Raw genomic sequence first — 20055 nt, forward strand, 5'->3', positions numbered from 1 at the left:
CCTCACTTCCCACACTGGGACCCCGCCATCAAGGTCCTCCCCGCTGCATCCAGACCCGCACCCCACTGTGCCCAACCAGCTGCACCCGGACCTCCACCACACTAAGCCCCACTCCCCCAGCATCCCCTGCAGAGTCCCTTTCCCCTTGCACTCAGAATCCCTCAATGAGCCCCTGTGCATCCAGATCCCCCACCAAACCACCCACACCCAAATTGCCCCCCACAGAACCCTCTCACCGCGCACCTGGATCCCCTCGCACTAAACCCCTCCACACTTGTATCCTGCTGGGCTGAGCCTGCTTGCCCCACACCTGGATCGGGGGCCAGGGTTGAGCATGTGTGAGAGACTGTCCCTCTCGCTTACTATCTTGGTGCACCTGGCATGGAGGGACAGGGCCCTGGGGTGTTTGTGGGGCAAGCCTTGGCTCCTGCACTGTCAGAGTTGGGTCAACCTCATGGCCAAGTCCATGTTGGGGATGGGGGGGAAATGCAGGGTGATCTTCTACCTCTGTGCAGCCAGTGGACTGTGCTCCCCACTGCCATGCTGGAGCTGCCATCTTGTTTATTGACAAATAAAATATGCAGAACTTTAGAATACTGTGCACAGAATTTTTAACTTTTTGGCGCAGAATTCCCTCATACATCTAGCTCAGTATCCTCTTCCAACAGTGGCTGGTGCCAGATGCTGCAGAGGGAGTGAACAGAACAGGGCAATTTGGGTGATTCATCCCCCATTATCCAGTTCCAACATCTGGCACTGTTCTAAACGTTTCCAAACACTGGAAATGTGTATGCAAAAGTACTGACTTGCTTGTTCTCACTTTACAAGTAGGAACAAAACCTTCAAACAGAATTGTAAGCACAGTGAGTGAAATAAACTTTTTCTGTTGCATGTGTGGAAATTGCTATGGAACAGAGCAAGTTTCATTAGATATTACCATTTTCTCTTAGAGGCAAAGGACACTGCCATGCTATGAGTAATATGTCAGAATTCTCACAAGGTTGGTAAGATTAAGATTAAAACATGTTTTGTGCCATAATCAGGTAAGGTAGATTCTCCACAAAGCTGTAGGATTTTTCCATGCAATTGTGATTTAGGAACACAAGTCCCATTGACAGTCAGTGGGACTTGTTCCTTAAATACTATAGAAAATCCCACTTGTCACTTTTTGTTTGTTTGAATCTCTTTGGTAAATCTTTATGCTGTTGGTAACAGGGCTTATTCTACAGTATGTTAGTAAATTCATAAAAATGGGCCTGGAGGGAGGTGGTTTTATTGAAAAAAATACTGCTAAATGTATTTCTAAAACTTCATTGCAGTATCTTACAAATGCTAATTCTGCTGTACGCTGTATATAAACATTAGAATCAAATGAACTATGGTTAAAGGGGGCAACATTTTGCAATGTTTATTCTTAAGTTTAGGAGTCTTATTAAACTCTTCTTGAAAGTTGATTTAATTTTGCTCCACCTGTAGACAAAACAAGATCTTAGGACCGTGGCTTTGTCCACCCATCTCTCCATGTTGATAATTACTTATGGAGATAGCTTCTTCTGAAGATCAGAGCTGCACAGCGGCTTCTAAATGGTCTATCAAGTGCTTTCCCATGCCTACTGTCTCACCTAGACACGGCAAGTAGCAACACTGGTAATAGCATAAGCAGCATAAGGCTGCTAGTGGTGAGAATGCGTAAGGCTATGTCTACACTACCACTTTTGTCAGTAAAACTTTTCTCTCGGGTGTGGGGAAAAAAAACCACCCCCCTGACAAACATGAGTTTCACTGGCAAAAGTGCTGTGGACAGCGCTATGTCAGCAGGGGAACTTCTGCTCACACAGCTAATGCTGCTTTGTCGGGGGTAGTTTAATTATGCCGGCAAGAGCGCTCTCCGGCTGGCAAAGAGCAGCTTCACGGGAGACCTCACAGCAGCACAGCTGTAGCGGTACAGCAGTGCTGCTGTAAGGTCCGTAGCGTGGACATAGCCTAAGAGTACTATAGCCACTCCTTGCCACAGCTATGAAAACAAAACTGTCCGATGATGCCTTCTAGGGAAGATAGAAGGGAAAGGGCAGTGGCTGATCATGCAGATGTTATTGCCACTGTAGTATTCTAAATATATCAACCTAATGGGTACTGACTAGGAAGTATGTGTCAATTACTTGTGCCGAATGGAAGGATGGGAGCAAGGGGAAGGTGGCAATGCCATGGGCAGAACTGGGAATAGACCATCTCTAGTAGGTGGTAATGTGGCTGGGGAACTCATGTCCATAACACAAATGACCGCTTGGCATTCTTAAAAATGAAATTTTATCACTGGATCGGGGCCAATGGCCTGCCCTAGGTCACTCCACAGGTTCTCCACTGAGGAGGAACAGTACTCTATCTGTGCAGTAGACATGGTCGTAAAGCTCTCTTCCTCTGATTGCTAATGGCTCTATGAAAGGAGTTCAGTTGTCCTTTGCCAGAACAGTGATTCTATGAGGGGGGGAGGTGTTTATTTGTGGGGAGTTAAAAGGGAGAGCTCCTGAGTTCTAACAGACCCAAAATGACCCCTTGTAGGGAAGTAAGCACAATTTTAAGTTGGAGATAATGTAGCTTAGGATGTAGTTTAAAAATAAACGTTTCTATTTCCCTTGTTCAGCAAATTCCAGCTCAAGAGCTTGTTTATTGTTGAAAACATAGATTTGTATTGCAAGGGCATGCACAAGGTCAGAAAACTACAACTGTCCTGGAACTAGGCTACAGTTTGCTTATGACATGTAAAAAAGCATCCCTAAATGTAATAGTGCATGTCACAATATGTTGAGATGGCATTTGTACAAAGCAGGTAAATGTATGTAAAGACAAAAGAATTACTCTTAAAGATGAAGACTACATTGCCTTGAGAGTTCAGTTTTCTCTCCAGTATCGGCCTCATCCCCAACTGATGATTACAAAGCAGGCAAAAGCTGGATGGAGAAGGTGCAAAATCCCATTGACTTTTAGGGGACTTGTGCTCCTGTGTCACTTGGGTTGGATTTTCCAAAGCACCTAAGTGCTCCCTGTGCTTTGTAATCTTGACAAGAAATTCTGCTAGCCTTGCATTGTCTGTCATTGAGGGAAAACATTTCAGCTAATTTGTTTGCAGTTTTAGTTTCCTAAAGCATGGCAGGAATGCTTAAGCGTGTGCAGTGTGGCTTCTAAAAAACAGAATCAGTTGTGAGCTGTAGCTCACGAAAGCTCATGCTCAAATAAATTGGTTAGTCTCTAAGGTGCCACAAGGACTCCTTTTCTTTTTGCGAATACAGACTAACACGGCTGTTACTCTGAAACCTAACTACTAAATATACCATATGTGGCACCTACAATCCAAACTGGTTTGAATTTTAGGAGGCAGGACTGTGATTAAAGTCCCTAGATCCCAATCTGTCCTTGCAATTTTGGTTCTGGGTTAAATCCAAAACTAGAAGGAGTCTTCTTTCAGTTTGCAGTTCCCATGGAACTGAAACCTCACAAGAAGAGCCAAACTTCCAGAAGTCTTACAGGAACTCTCCCAAGAACAACTGCTCTCAAGAGGTTTCAGAGTAGCAGCCGTGTTAGTCTGTATCCACAAAAAGAAACTGAGTACTTGTGGCACCTTAGAGACTAACCAATTTATTTGAGCATAAGCTTTCGAGAGCTACAGCTCACTTCATCGGATGCACGCAGTGGAAAATACAGTGGGGAGATTTTATATACAGAGAAAACATGAAACAATGGGTGTTACCATACACACTGTATGCTCTCAAGAGGCTTCCAGGGGTGCTGGTGGAAATATTTTGTAAAATCTATCTTCATTTAGGATCAGACTCTTAAGAAACTGAGTCAGGGCTTCCCATTTGATATTCTTGAAGTCAGGCTAACTTAGGTCTAGTAATTTTTTTTTCCCCCTCAATACTTATGTAGCACTCTACAGCTGGAGAGCTCAAAGCATCTGATATGCTGGTTAGGTATTGTCTCCATGTTAAAGATGGAGATGCTGAAGAACAGAGAGGATAAACATTTTGCCCAAACTCTTGCCAGAATGAAAGTCACCTGCTGTAAACACTAGGCAACACTGCTTCTTTCCTAATTTAGAGTCAGACATCGATCTAATAACTGATTTAATATTTAATTTGTAGAAAGAAAAAGTTTTACAGTATTTTCAATAACAAGTTTATAGGCTGGTATGAATTTAAACTCCTGCAACTCTTTTATCAGCGTGCAATGAGACTGCCTCACAGTCACCTATCTTGATAAGTAAGAACAAAAAATACGCTGGAGCTGTGGGAAGTAGCTGGCCAGCCATACTAGACTTCTAAGTAAGATCTTGTTGAAGACTTAATACCGTGCATACTAAAGCACTGTTTATCAGTTTCTTCATTCTAGTGATTCAGGCTGAGTTGAGGGTAGATCAATGTTGGTTCCGGGAATGACATTATGACCTTCGCCATCCAGGAGAGCGTCCCACTGATCAAAACCTTTCTCCAGACCTGTGAAACATGGAAGCAAAACAAATGTGACCAAAAACAACAACTGTCTGAAGGAGACAAATGCAAAAATTATTAAAATCAAACTACCAGATAATGAGGTAATTACTTGCCAATTTCATCTTTTAAATCAAACTGGTTTGGAAGATGTTGGAACAAAATAAAATGTGAAGTGGGGAAACTTTAAACTATTTACACATCTCATAAATTAGAAATGAATAAAATGAAGAAAATTTAAATGTTCCTAACTTGAGGCACTTTAACCCGATCTTGCAGCTGGGAGAAACTTTTTACAGTCAAGTTACAAACCCAGAGAAAAGAGTCAACTGTCAAAGTATTCACACATTTTCAGCAAGGGGCAGGTCAGCAGGTATTGAGATAATTCACATTTTAATTTTTGTCCTGTAGAAAATGGTGGGTTAGTTTGAGGGGCTGCACAGCAATAAAGAGTTGATTAACGCTTAGTCATATCGGTCTTAATGGTCACCTGAGCCTTTTAAACAAAACTACCTTTTAATACTGCTACTCACCTAAATGTTGCTGCAAGAAGGCTAATGAAGCTTTGTTGCTAATATCTATAGCTATGTTTGGGTCTATTTCTCCCTTTAATTTGAAAATCTTTCCAACAATGGTACCAGCCAGGAAGGTAAAATCTGGAAAACTCTGATGTACTGATCCCCTGTAAACAGAAAAGAGACAGTTTTAAATGAGTTCACAGGAAGGCAGTTTTGCAATAAAAGGTAATGCATGTAAATCAAGTCATTTGCAAAGATAATCATGGATTATATACTTAATTAGGATAGGAGACTTGTATTCCTCTATTGCTACTGCTGCTTCAGGGCTTTTCCATACTCTGTTATTTGGGAATAGCTTTTATTTGTTAAATTCAAAACCTGCCTTAATTGGAATAGCTTTCAAGTGTAGGAAGAACCCTAAGGGTAAATTCTGTGTTGAGGTACATGTCTACATGACCAGCCTTGAAGTTAAGGACTGCAGTTTTGTGTATGAATCTGAGATCCTTAGGGCAGCAATAATCCTCTGCCCCTCACAGTTCTTGCCCAGTTGGTTGGGATGTGTTGTCTAGTGGATCCAAATAATCATATTAACTGGATCTGCTCCCCACAGCCTCCAAATACCCCTTGAAGGACCCCTGAAACTGTTAATAGAGTCACAGATTCCTGGACCAGAAGGGATCATGGGATCATCCAGTCTGACCTCCAGTATAACACAGGCCACAGACCTTCCCCCGCAAAATTCCTAGAGCATATCTTTAGAAAAAACATCCAGTGTTGATTTAAATGCTAGTGATGGAGTATCCATGGCCTGGAGTAAATTGTTCCAATGGTTAATTACCCTTGTTGAAAATGTATGCCTTATTTCATCCAAATTTGTCTAGGTTCAACTTTCAGTCACTGGATCATGTTGTACCTTTCTCTGCTGGACTGAAGATCCCTTTATCAAATATTTGTTCCACATGTAGATACTTATAGATTGTGATCAAGTTACCTCTTAATTTTTGTTAGGCTAAATAGATTGAGCTCCTTGAGTAGTGGTGGGCAACCTGCGGCCCACGGCTGCATGCAGCCCATCAGGGTAAGCTGATTGCGGGCCGCGAGACATTTTGCAGACGTTGACCATCTGCAGGCATGGCCCCCCTGCAGCTCCTAGTGGCCATGGTTCACCGTTCACGGCCAATGAGAGCTGTGGGGGGCCGTGCCTATGTATGGTCAATGTCCGCAAAATGTCTCGCAGCCCACAATCAGCTTACCCTGATGGGCCATAGGTTGCCCACCATTGTCCTTGAGCCTATCACTATAAGGCATGTTTTTTCTAATCTAATCAATCTTGTGCTCTTCTCTGAACCTTCTCCAGTTTATCAACATCCTTGTTCTCTGTGTCACTGAAGGAATACACACCCCTTGTGTGGGATTCTTATATTTTTCTCCATCCCATCACCTTCAGGGCCATCTGTGCCAGTGAATGGATCAGGCATTTCTCTTAAGTACTGGCTACAGAGGTGTTCTCTGCTTAGGAGAGGTGAAGGCCTCAAAAAGGACTTTTTTTTTATGGCCTTGGGCAAGTCACATGGCCCAGCTCAAACAGAAGTATTTAAGCACCTAACTTCAATTGAAAGGATTTGTGAGTAGGCCGGGTAAGTGGCTGGGGTATGCAGATCCACGGGTCACAAATTCCACCTGGGTGTTGCACAATGGGCTCCAGTTGCTACTCTAGCCCCCATTCTCACAGCCAGGTTACACAGATGATGGGCACAGCATAAGAACCTGAATACAATAGAACAGATATCTTGCATCTTTGGTTGGAAGTCTGTATTGATTTGGTGCACAAAGCCCTTTGCTTTGACGCCAGACTTCTATATGAAGAGATTTGAAAACGAAAATGCCTTGCATGGTAAATACTTCTGGTGAGGTTGTAATAACTGGCACTGCTAGATTCCCACAGGTAAACCACCAACTCTCCTCAGAAGCCTGTAATTTTCCTCCTGTAGATTTTACAAGCAAAGAATCCAGTCTCTAGAGAAGAAAACAGGACTATAGTGCTGTAATACTTACTTGATAGTGATCATTTTTCTTTCTGTGCCAGTGGAGTAAAGTTTCTTTATCTTTAAAACATTTGAAGCCCACTGGAATTTTTCTGAGTTGATAAACAACAATGGCTGGCGGACCCTGGTATAAACTTCATCATCTAGAGGAAGCATCCATGCATCCAGGGCAATGCCACACCTGCAAAAAAGGAGCTATGCGATCATATCACTGACATAGAATGGTTCATAGGGTGGTCTCAGTATGCTTTGAGTTACAGTGTACATGGATAAATAGGCTATAAGAATTCCTGAAGGGATAGCGTGCTTTCATTGCAGACTGGAAATCCATTTGGTATGGCGGGGAGCAGGCCGATGTTCCACTCAGTCCTGTCCCTGGCCCCGTGAAGCTCTGGCAGAGACGCTTCCACAGGGTACCAAGAAATGAGAAAGCATGTGAGTCTGTTTCAGATGTTCTGGCTCCCCGAAGCTCACAGAAGCAGGGGGTAAGTATGGAAAAAATTGTCCCTAGTAAGCAAAGCCATTTTCTTTACAATTGCTGTAATCATTACAGTTAGTACTAGTTAAATGAGATCTCAGCATAGCCAAGAAAAGCAAAAAGCTTAAATGCAGTTTGATGCCATCCCAAAGCCTGGGACTTGCCTTTGCTTTATGATACTTACTTGAATCTAGCTTCTTTGCTAAGAGCCTCAATGGCTGTAGCAGCACCAAAAGAGTGTCCCATCACAGCTATTCTGTCACTATCAATAGAACCCTGTAAAAGAAATCAAGATGCTGTGAGGAACGTTCCTTTCCCAACTTTTAGTCATTACGGCATATCTATTTTAAAAGCTAGAGACTACTAGAATGGAAATAGAAAGATAGCAGCTATAAAAACACAGCTTCAGGATCACATGAGATGAAACGGTCATACAACTAATATGGTTGGCTGATGTGGGGATCACAGAAAGAGAAAACAGAAGGGCAATCAGGCTATTATTAAAAGGAGTCTAGATCTCTTCACTCACCTTTAAGAGAGTCCAATCAAAGTTTAAAGATAGTACATTCACTACATGTTTTCCAGAATTAATATCAAGAATGAGGTCAAGAGCTTTGATACACTCCTCTGTTCTCTGCTGCAACTAGACATAGATAAAAAAACAACAATTATCCTTCTGGACAGAAAAAACAAGCTGCCAGGCATTCAGTTAAAACACTTAGAAAAAAATCTTAGAAACATCTAGGGCTTCAAGTCATTGGGATTACGCTCATGTTCAAAGATAAGCAATTTGCAGAACTGGAGCTTGGATCCATAAATAGAAAAAAATGAAAGGAGCTGTACCAGTTTAAACCAGCAGAGAATTTGGCCCTGAGGACTGAAGTGCCAGTGGCCTTGAGCTTACTCTGCACAAGAGTTAATTTAGCCCCATGAGAGCAACTCCCATGGACTCAGTACTTTTCAGGAGCAGGCTTGTCAGGACTTGGATGAAAGATGTATTTAAAACTTGGCTGGTCCAGATGATCCCTTGTCTCTCTTGTGGGGTTCACCTGAATGAGCTATCGTGTTACAGTTGTTAAGGAAAAGTTAGCACATGTGACTCCATTTTGGTTTGGGGCCCACCATTGTCTAAAAGGAAGCACATCATGCACCAGGAGGAGTGTTCCTTAGACACCGCATCCCTGTGAAAATCCTCCTCGTCTCCAGCCTGCCTTGACTCCCAGTATCTGTTTTTTGTCAGTCTCTAACTCCCTATTTCCTGGCCTTTGATGTGAGGCCTCCCATCCAGATAATAAAAGTTACTGATGCATGGCTTTAGGACCATGCTGTGTAATTAACATACTAGTTTAGCAGGAGGAATGCACCAAGCAGGGACAGGTGGTAGATAAGAAAAGGGTTTGTTTATTGGCTAAGGTTTCCGATGCACGAGGGCAACATGCTTTGCTAAAAAGTATATAACCTTTGTATAATCTGTATTCGGGGTCCCCTCCTGGCTAGCAGGGGGGCACCACGCTCGAGCGTAATAAACTTAGTGTCTTTTGGGAACTCTGCAGTTGTGGACTTTGTTTATGTGCCTCAGCCTAGATTTGAACTGTGCGTGACCTATCAGGTATAATTCGCAGCATTTGTGTGCGTGACCTATCAGGTATAATTTGTAGCATTTGTGTGCGTGTCCTACCAGGTATAATTCGCAGCAGTTGTGTGCGTGTCCTCTCAGGTATAATTCGTAACACAGTACAACTTGCCCTGTCTATACTGGAGCTTTAAAGTGTGTCAATATGCTGTTTGTCTTCATCTAGACAAGCCCTCAGTGGGAACCGATCAGAGAGCCCTTCTTGTGTTGTATACCTGTTACCTAATGAGGGTTGTAGGATGTTTTTGTATTCCTTTTGATTTTTATATTTTACCAATCAAGAAAAATAATCTCTCTCTTTCTTTGGAACCAGCTTTCTATGTGAGGGTGAAATTCGCCCCACTGCGTATGGCCAGCATGAGGCCTATGTGCCGCTGGAATCGCTATGAATCCCTGAAAGAAACACCTGCTGAGCTCCACCAGAGAGATCATTCCAATAGGCAGTAACTCGGCAGGTTATTCCCAATGTTTCTCTAACTGGCATGAATTTAGGCTCACAAATAGGATATTGGATGTATATATGAGAGGTCAGTTGTTGCCTCATTGGTGTGCACACTGTCACCAGAGACTCACTAAGGACCTCATCCAAAGCCTATTGAAGTCAATGGAAAGACCTCTGCTGACTTAAGTGGGGATTGGAACACAGGAGAAAAACTGCTGGCATGCTTCTGCAGCCAACTCCATTTAAAATAACTATATGGGTATACGATACCTGTTAAGCACTCCTAGTGTGGGGACAGCTTATGTCAGCAAAGCTGCTCTTTTGCTGGGATAGCTTATTCGAGGCCTCCCTCCGTCCCCCACCTCTGAGCAAAATATACTGCCAAAAGCACAGTTGTGCTGGTATAACCACATCTATGTTAGGCGCTTTTGCCAGCTCAGCTCTGTCAGTCACAAATCATTCCTCATCACACTCCTCAGCAACATAGCTATGCTGGTAAAAGTCTGTAGTGTAGACCTGGCCTGAGGTAGGAAGTCTGATGGGTTAGTGGCCTTGCAAATATGTCAGCTTTAATCTATCCCTTGGCACCTATTGGGTGATAGATTGCATCTTCCTCAGTTTTTAGATCAGCATTCCACAACACATACCTGTTGGTGGCGTAAAGGAAATTCCTGTTCACCTTGGTTTAGTTTTCTGTAGAAGATCCATTCCTCTTCCGGATTTTCTGTAGCCTCTTCTCGTGCTTCAGAAACAGGATTTTCTTTACAGTAATAAGTAGCAGAAGAGGATTTATCTCTATAATACAGAAAAAAAGTTACTTCTGAAGGCTAGTTCACACTCATGCCAACAGTACTCAACCCACATGGACTTCAGGGCTGAAATTGTGTCTCGAATGAAGTTAATGGGACTAGTGCCACTGATTTCAATGGGGCTAGGATTTCACCCCCTATCAAGAAAGACTGGCTCCTGGCATCAAGAAAATAACTAGAGCGGCATTATAATTGAATGTATATAATAAAGTCTAAATGAAAAGAAAACAGACCTTGTTTTGCCGGAATCTAATATTAAACAGCCACAAATAGTGCATTTAAAAAAAATTACATGGACTACTGCCAGCTCCCCTAGTCAAAGAATTCAAGTAACTTGCTCTTTGTTTAGATTGAGAGTTGAGCTATGGGAGTTACATGGGTTTTGAAGAAAATTAATACTATTTTAGTCTTTTAAAATAAATCCAAGTTATCCTGTACAATAAACACGACATTCTTTTTGCATCTTTTAGACTAAAGACGTTGCTGAGAAAAATGATCTCTTCCAGTCAAATAAATGTTTTTCAAATTTCAGAAGGTCTCAGGTTTTGCACACAGCACCTTGCAAGATCAAATGATAAGCATAGGACTTTGTGAAATAACTGTTCGCCTCTTCTAACCCAAAGAAGCAGATGTACTATACATACCTATGCTCCACAGCAGCAACTATAAAACCCTGAGATGCCATCTCAATGCAGATAGCAGAATATATAGTCCTGAAATCAAAATAATACACTGCTTAAATACACATAGTTTCAATACCTTGCTCCTGAAATAACATATAGGCCATGCTTGTACTACACCTAATTTAATATTGTACATTGTAGATCAATGCCTCCTTTCTTTCTCAAGTTACTAAGGGACTGATTTTTATGTGGAAGTCTGTACGACATTTTCAAAGTCCCACAGGAATAATAATAATTACTAGCTCTGATATGGTGCTTTCATGCATAGAACTCAAAGTGTTTGAGAAAGGAGATGGAGAAACTGAGGCACGGAAGAGGGAAGTGACTTGCCTAAGGTCACCCAGCGGCTCAGCCAGGAATCCCTTTGAGGTCTCCTGAGTCCCAGTCCAGTGCTCTGTCCACTAAGCCATACAGCCTCTCTATCTTTATATCAACACCCATTTTGAAGAGGATTTTTTGAGGAAGAGAAACTAATGATTATATATAATAATACCATGTGCACAATACTTTACATCTTCAAAGTGCTTTACAAACCTTAAATATTTTTTTCTCGCAACACTCCTAAGAAGCAAGTATTTTCAAATAGGGAAACATATAAATAAACCAAAATTGGAGCAGGCCCTCAGTTTTTATAAATTGGCATTGATTTCCATGGAGATATACTACTTTACACCAGCTGAGGATCTGGCCCACTGTTTTTAAAACCAGTTTTAGCTAATGCTGTGATGGATCCAACGCAACTTTACTGGAATAGTGTTCAAAACCATTCTCAAGAACTGTCAACTTCCTGGGCTAAATTCCTCCCTGGCATAAGTCCACTGGGCGCAGTGGAGTTACATTGGAGAGTCACTTGTCCCCATGTGGTCTGAGGCCACAAACTGCAGCATTACCGGAAAGCTCCAAGTCCATGGGAAAAAATAATGAGGGGGTATTTCTCTCCAGGCTTGAAAGCAGCATTCCATTTTGCAGGACATGTCACTGAGCCTAGATAAAAAAGGATATCTGCAGTTAGTGTGGCTTCTCATGTAACCACTTATTTGAGACACGTTCTGATACCCTCCCTTACCTTGAGTAGCTGCTTTACTCCTCAGGTTGTCCCATTGATTTCAATTAGATTTTTGAGTGAGATACACAAGGAGAATAAGAGTAAAGGCCTTAGTTCGTATTCTGCACTAACAAGCCTGATCCTACAGACACTTATTACCGGGCAAAGGGTGAAATTCCCCCCCATACAGAGAGCCAGCATAAGGCCTATCTCCCACTTAAATTCTGTAGGGGAAGATTTTCAAGGGCACAAAGTCAGTTAGGCATCCAACTCCTACTGACTTTCAATCAGAGCTGGGCACCTAGCCTCCCCTTTGTGCCTTCAAAAAGATTCCCTATAGGTCTTAAGTGATGGCCCTTTGCTCAAGGATGAATTTTACCCATAGGGCTTACTACTGGGAATATTCCCAGACACCCATGACAGTGATATTTGGGCACGTGGTGCAGTGAAACATACAGTCACAGTCACCTGAATGTTCCTGCCCCATAGGAAGAGGAGGAGAAACAGTTCTGCAAAGGAAATTCCCTTGAGCTCCTGCAGTATTAACACATTCCTCACATACAGGTGCCATAACTAAACTGACCATAGCACACAATGTCTCACTGGTAAGGCAATTAGAAATAAACTCATCTTACCAACATAGTACTGAAAAACTGTCTCTCCTAATATCCGGTACACGTTGAGGAAGTCGGAAAGTCCGCGATAATATTCCTTCCTGGGGATCCACTTGGTTTCTTCACTACTTGTGCCATTTTGTGAAGGATAATACAGACGAAAGAAGCTTCCCTGTGATTGAATCAGAAAAAGAAATAGATTTTCTCACTGAAGCTGCTAAAGAAGAAAAATATTTTTACCTAAGAGTTTAACATGTTAAAATGATACCACAAGGTGTAAGAGAGAGTCCAACGAGAAAATTAACAATAAAGGCTCAGCTTTGATTGCCACCAAATGTTACTGTATTTTTCATACCTGGGAACCAAACAGACATGATCTCTGGCATCCAGCTAAAGTTAGATAACATTCCCTCCCAGGATACCATTACAGCATTATTTCAAAATGTACAGTGCAAACTCTCTATTAACTTTAGAGTATTTGCTGCCTCCATTCTCTTATTTCTCCTTCTTTCCCTATTCTCTTCCTATTTCCTCCTGCATCATATTTCTTCAGACTTCTTCAGAGCCTGCATTTCCCTCAGACTTGTTTCAGGCAATATGTTCCAGCAGATAGGGCACAGACTGAGAGTCAGGAGATCTGACCTTTATACACAGCTTAAGCACTGACTTGCTGTCTGCCCATTACTCCTCTGTGCCTCAGTTTCTCTGTCTAAACTGAGGACAGTGATACTTACCCTCTTTGTAAAGCATTTTGATAGCTACAGATGAAAGCTGCATAAATACAAAATATTACCATTAATAATTTTCTATAGTGTTCCTTCTTTGTTAAGTGTTTCAGATTATTTTCCCCTCCAAACCAATCTCTTTCAAGATGTTTTCATATCTGCTGTGGTCTCTGTTCCCCTATACATATTTTTATTAGTAGTATTTTCTCTCTCTCAAACTCTTACCACTGTTCTCTCTCCCCTCTCAATTTCCTTCCTTTTGGGTCCTTTCTCTTCTTGTGAACCATGTATGCCATTGGGTATGTTTTTTCAATAGAATGTTTCTTCTGCAAGGACCACAGGGTGGGACTACGTACAAGTAATTTAATATAATAAAGAAGGTGTCCATCAGATAAAAAGTATGTACAGTTTGCATTCTTGCTCTTTAGGACAAAAGTGACTTTGGAGCACACTATTCAAAATCGCTCTCTGATTATAGGTTTCAGAGTAACAGCCGTGTTAGTCTGTATTCGCAAAAAGAAAAGGAGTACTGGTGGCACCTTAGAGACTAACCAATTTATTTGAGCATGAGCTTTCGTGAGCTACAGCTCACTTCATCAGATGCATACCGTGGAAACTGATTATATTGTGTTTTGGTGAATTAACTGTAGGAGTGCATGCAAAATGCCCTAAACAATAGGGCAAGATGGCTGTTAAGAACAATACTTATTTTAAACTGGACTTTTAAAAACAGTGTCAGATTGCCTGAATATTAAGTTTCTGATCTATTACCCAATGCACATGAAGAGCTTAGCTGATGAATCTTCCCTCTATTTACAAATCACACTGTAATGAATGATCATTTTTGACAAAGGCTTATTTAGGAACAGATTGCAAAACCCTGACAGTGATGAGGAGTTACTCACCTGAACAGTCCCTATTGCATTACTCAGGTGAATAACTGGTTACCAGTGTGAGTAAATTTCATAATCTAGACTTTAGAGAATGTTAATAATCCAGATCATTTACCTAATAAAGGCACGAAAGCTAATTTGAAGCAGTTAAACTCTACCATGTGAACTACCCAATCATTATGTAATGTAGGCACACAATAAATCCTTATACAATTCACAGACAAAAATACCCAAATGATCCCTACTCACCACAATCACTACAAGCAAATTCTACCATACTAGCTTTGCTTGGAGTTTAAAAATGCCATGCCAATGCTACAGGAACTACCAACAACAAAGGGCAAGAGTGTTTTAGTAGAAAAATTGTGAGGCTCCTGTATCTGAAAATGCAAATCAGCATTGACTAGGCTGAATGGGCTGCAGGCCCATTAACTGCTTAATACTTTATCTGCATTTCTGGGAACCTGAGAGATATAATTGCTTGGTTCTGTTATGGTTCTATACCAATTCTGAAGGCAGTAATCTTTCTTTTTAAATGGGTACAAATTCATAATTGTTACTTTTTAACACACAGCAGAAATGCTGTACATCATCCCTCATTTGCCATGCTAGGGGGACTTTTCTGATGGGGACAGCTGCAGTTGTGGGAGACCTTGGTGGTGGGTCTCCATTGGAGCTAAGTTGCCAGGAAGGATGGGGGCAGGTGCCAGGAACCCAGAGGTATGAGGGCTCTGGGTGAATGGTCTTGCATATCTCCCAGGATCGGGGCAGGGCCTCTGGCTCATTCCATGGGGTGGCAAACCACGTTTCTCATCTTCACTACGGCACATGGAACAATCAGGAAGAGTTTTCCTGCCCCATTCCAAAGAATTCTCTATGGTGAGCTGTGAATTCAGTTGGAGTTTGGTGTCTAAATACCTTTGAGGATCTTGGCTAAGGAGCATTGCCTTAACTAGGAAAGCAGGATCAGGCTCTTAAATTGTACTTAGAGATGGGTTCAAGCTACAAAGCTCAGATTTAGATAAGGATTCAGTTCTGAACTTCTCCAAAGTTTTGGAGGTTAAATGATGGTGTCTATATCCAGACATTTTTGCCTGCCAACTTCAGTTTATAAAATCTATATCCTAGTATCTGACAAAATTGACTGATTTACAGTATATTCCTGTCATTATAGCCTTACACTTCTCGCGATACCTGTGCCACAGTAGCCATCCTCTGTCAGAATTAATTCATATGAAACATTTTGTTCACAAAAAGTAAAATGCCTGGAGGCTTTATCCTGCCCCTCTGCCTGGGTGAATTTCCACCTATCAGAACCAGAGGAACTTTTCATTTAATTAATACCTAGTAGCATGACGAAGGCTGCAATGTTGGACTTGTGACTTACGTCAAAATAAAGTAGGGAGTGACAGGAAGGTTTTGGCTATCATACCTGAATCGTGTGATCAGTCATCAGGTCCGTGCAGCCAACAGTGTAAGGCCCCTTCCCCTCGGGGATTCTATAAAACTTTGCAGAGCTCATGCTCCCCAGTTCCTTCTGTGCATTAACAGACAAGCCTGGGGGGAAAAAACAGAACATGAGACTCATACCTGCTGAAAAGGACATAAGGACATTAAAGATTCAGGACTTTGAGATTCAGGGCTGAGCTGACATTCAGGGTGATGAGAAATAGGCACAGGATTCATAGATTTTAAAGCCAGAAAGAGCCATTATGATCTCCTGTGTACCACAGGCCATAGAATTTCACCTGGGCAAGCCAGACAGCTGGGTGGGAATGATGAGGGGCGGAGATGAGAGCCGGGGCAGGGGTTACCAGAGTGATGTGGGGACTAGGAAGCTGGCAGAAACATGGGATTGCTGGGGGGATGAGCAGTGATATTCGGCCAGGAGCAATGTTTGATGGGGCAGGGTTAGGAGATCCTGGAGCAGCCTGCATGGAGGAGCTTGGTTCAGCCGCCCCCATTCTACCACTGTTACCTTAAAGCCGTCCCACACTCTGCCTTGTCTGCATTAATCTTCTCCACCCTGCCCTGTCCCCTTTCAGCTCCTGCTTCATTCTGATCCCCATGCTTCCCCCAACCTTTCAACCTGACACCCATACTGTCCTCGGCCTATCCCCTGAGACTGTCCCCCTCCTTCTCCGAGCTGGCTTCCCACTTGTCTCCTCCCCCAGCCACTCCTCCTCCTCCTGACTCCTGGCTCCCTTGCCAACTGGAACCACCTCCTCCTTCCAGCAGCTCCATAATGGTTTGCATCCTGCAGGGGAGCAGCAAGAGTAGGGGAGATGGAGTTTGGGGGTCCGCAATTCTTTCACCATAGCTGTCCCTGGTGGCCAGGAGGAGAAACTCCAGCAGAATCCTTGCAGACCGGCTTGATGTGTGACTTGCAAACAGGACTGCTGATCTGCATGACCGGTCTTCTGAATGTGTGCATGTCTCATGTGATATCAGACACTCTACAGCCCAGCCTTCAGCAAAGCCCTGAGGGAGGCGAGTGGTGGTAACATAGCCAACTCTTCCTCTAAATCAATCTTTCTAAGGTGCATAATAATTAGTTGACACAGATAGCACCAGTAGGTACAGTCAGTAGCATTTATAACTCACATTGGGATCCACTGGAAAAATTACTTTGAATGATATCCATTACACTACCAGGGCCAGCCTATTGCTTTTCACCACTGATTTGGCAGAAGTTTCATAGTCACATAAAAATACATGAAATATTAAATAAAAACAGGCCAATTACCTTATTCTAATTCACAGGCAGAGAATATGTGCATACTATAAAACCCCATGGAAATACATGCCAGTGGTCAGTGGCTGCTTTGCAAACCTCAGCATTTTGTCTGCTATTAAAAGGCTCAAAGGCTAATTGGCCTAGGATTAGGAGATTTTCCTCCTTCATATTGGAGGACTGCATGTCTCATTTGTGTGAAATTGGATGAATGAAGAGACAGCACAAAGTAAGCCTGATTTTCAAAACTGTGAAGTGCCCACAATTTCCCGGTAAGTAGCTCTGAGTGCTCAGCACTCTGAAAATCACTCTCAAAGCTTACACATGCCTGTGACCAGTACTCTGGAATGCTTGATAATGGCTTACCCAGCTGAGAAAACGGAACTGTATCAGTGTTTCAGATCACGTTCAGAACTGATGGATATTTCAGGATCAAGAAGAATGTTAAATGTATCTATAGTTATTGTAAGGATGGGCTAATTTTTGTGTGTGATAACAATAAAATAATAATACTTTGCAGTTCTATGATGACCTCCATCTAGGGTCTCAAAGTGCTTTACAAACAGTAATGAACTGAGGTTTAGACCATCCTTACTGGGCCAGATTCTCTATTGCCTTGGCCCTTGTGTAGTCATTTACATTATGTAAAGGGAGAAACAGCAGGGTTAAAATGCTAGCGGTCTCTTTGCATAGGTGTAGATGACTCCATAAAATGCAAGGCAATAAAGAATCATCTCCATTTCACATGTGGGGAAACTGAGGCACAGAACAGTTAAGTGACCTGTCCAAGGTTACACAAACAGTCTATGCTAGAGATGGGACTACAGATGTGATCTTCTATCTCCCAGTCCTGTGTTATCGCCACAAGATCATTATTCTTCATAAAATAATGTCCCATTAAATACCCAAAGGCACTAATAGGCCCCAATTCTGCAGATGCTGCTTGCATGAAACTTCATGCATGGAGGAGTTACTGATTGGGGTGCATAGTGAACTGGTAGTCTGCACATAAATTAAGAGCTTTGAGGTAACAAGTGCAAAATCACATTTCTCCCCCTTTTTTTGTTTTTTGTTAGTCTCCTACAAATTAATAATAGCTGCAACACTGAAGGATACATTTCTTACCTGCAAATTTAATTTCTCCCAATTTCCCTATGCTAGTCCAGAGCAACCAGTAACGGAAACGGAAAAGTAAATGAAACTTTGAAGACTGCATCTTCTATTCGCGCACTTCTATTCACGAACGTCTTTCAGCTTCATAATCTTTGTCAAAGCAAATAATTTAAAACCATATAAGCAACAAATATTCAAAAGCAATGAAGTTTTTGTTTTCCTTTTAAGGGTGGCATCTGGATTAGCAGAAGATTGGGAGCCTCGTTCAGTCTCCTTGGCCATTCAATCCTTGCTGAGTCTACCAAGAGAGCCAATTGTGGGGGCTGTTTTTTTGTGATGTGAATTCCTGCTTCACTACAACCTGGACTAAGAGCATCAGCGCTTTTCACACAGCACCCCTACCACAGAGCCATCAGATCATAATTACATTGACTGGTCATTACAGCCCACATTCTGTGCTGTGCCTTACGGGAGCCCATAGAGGTGAGGTAAAGGCAACTGTACGCTCCTTTCATGCCTCCTGGATTCTGGGATAAGTTCGGGCCCAATCAGTCTAGAGCATAATTTAGAGCAGTTCCTGGGCAGGTTTTTACAGCAGCTTCCCAAGGCCCCCTGTTGGTAGGCTTGGCAGAATTCAGCTTTTATTTTTTTATAATTTCAACAGATAATATCAATGTTTATCAGAACATAAGACTGACCACACTGAATCAGACCAATGGTCCATCTAGCCCAGTATCCTATCTTCCGACAGTGGCCAATGCCAGGTGCTTCACAGGAATGAACGGAACAGGTACTCATCAACTGATCCACCCCCTGTTGCCCATTCCCAGCTTCTGGCAAACAAAGGCTAGGGACACCATCATAAATTCTTAAATATTTTAAAGAATATTTAATTTACATTGATTTAAATCTTCACAGTTGTGCAAAATGATGGGTTCTAAGTTTTTTTATTTTAATCTGTTTAAATTTTCATAGCTGTGAGACATTATGGATGGGGGGTCCAGACAATAATTTATTGAATGACAGCAGATGTTCAGATTCAAAAAGTTAAAGCTTTATAATCTTTAAAACACCAATAGTCAATGTCACATGTAAAAACATACAATGTAAATATCATTAAATCAAACACTAATAAGTTCTCAAGCAGCATTTTTCTTACTTTGCCTATCTGGAAATTTTGGTTATTATTAGTGGAAATATCTTTTTATCTGTTTCTGTGTGTGTGAGATGAAATCGATGTTTACCAATAAAAATCTAATCCTTCCAAGCCCAGAACAGCTGGAGCAGAGAATACCCCAGCCACACACTTTTCCTCCCACAGCACTGCTCTTCTGGGCCCTATACCACCCCCAGAGCCCCTACAATCACAGCTGCAAGAGGGAAAAGCCTGTTTTGCTGTCCCTTCACCTCTTTGAGAACCCCCCTGTGCTGGGGGAATCTAGCTGTTTTCTAGACCTTGTGGTCATGTCCACACTGCAACTAAAAATCCACAGCACTAAGTCTCAGAGCCCACGTCAGCTGACTTGAGCTTGCGTGGCTTGGGCTACAAGGTTGAAAAATTGCAGCATAGACATTCAAAGTCAGGCTGGAACCTGGGCTCTGAGATCCTCCCCCTCACAGAATCTCAGAACTCCGGCTCCAGCCCAAGCCCAAACTTCTACACTGCAATTTTATAGCCCCGCAGCCTGAGCCCTGTGAGCCTGAATCAGCTAGCCTGGACCAACTGCGGCCATGCCACGTCTTTTATTGCAGTGTAGGCATACCCTTAGGGTACAGCTTCACAATAGTGTGTCTCAGAGCCTGGGGGAGGTTAAAAATTGTGGTGACAAAGTTCAGGCT

The 20055-nt window shown here is 42.4% G+C and overlaps 1 protein-coding gene across 2 annotated transcripts in view; it reads right to left on the bottom strand.

Moving 5' to 3' along the window:
• Positions 1-3621: 3621 nt before the first annotated feature.
• PLA2G7 (phospholipase A2 group VII) overlaps positions 3622-20055 on the bottom strand; it is a 32356-nt gene continuing 15922 nt past the window's right edge. Inside the window, exons 2-12 of one of the 2 annotated variants that reach the window (XM_077812439.1) lie at positions 18229-18366; positions 15802-15926; positions 12773-12923; positions 11983-12076; positions 11054-11122; positions 10248-10395; positions 8055-8168; positions 7710-7801; positions 7058-7228; positions 5018-5166; positions 3623-4490 (exon numbers count right to left, since the gene is read on the bottom strand). In XM_077812439.1, coding sequence (XP_077668565.1) covers positions 4378-4490; positions 5018-5166; positions 7058-7228; positions 7710-7801; positions 8055-8168; positions 10248-10395; positions 11054-11122; positions 11983-12076; positions 12773-12923; positions 15802-15926; positions 18229-18319 — 1317 coding nt within the window. In that variant the 5' untranslated portion in view covers positions 18320-18366 and the 3' untranslated portion in view covers positions 3623-4377. Of the gene's footprint in view, positions 4491-5017; positions 5167-7057; positions 7229-7709; positions 7802-8054; positions 8169-10247; positions 10396-11053; positions 11123-11982; positions 12077-12772; positions 12924-15801; positions 15927-18228; positions 18367-20055 lie in introns of both variants that reach the window. The other variant, XM_077812438.1, reaches the window with a different exon arrangement.

The sequence above is a fragment of the Eretmochelys imbricata genome, chromosome 3 (genome assembly GCF_965152235.1).
Source record: "Eretmochelys imbricata isolate rEreImb1 chromosome 3, rEreImb1.hap1, whole genome shotgun sequence".
NCBI lineage: Eukaryota > Metazoa > Chordata > Testudines > Cheloniidae > Eretmochelys > Eretmochelys imbricata.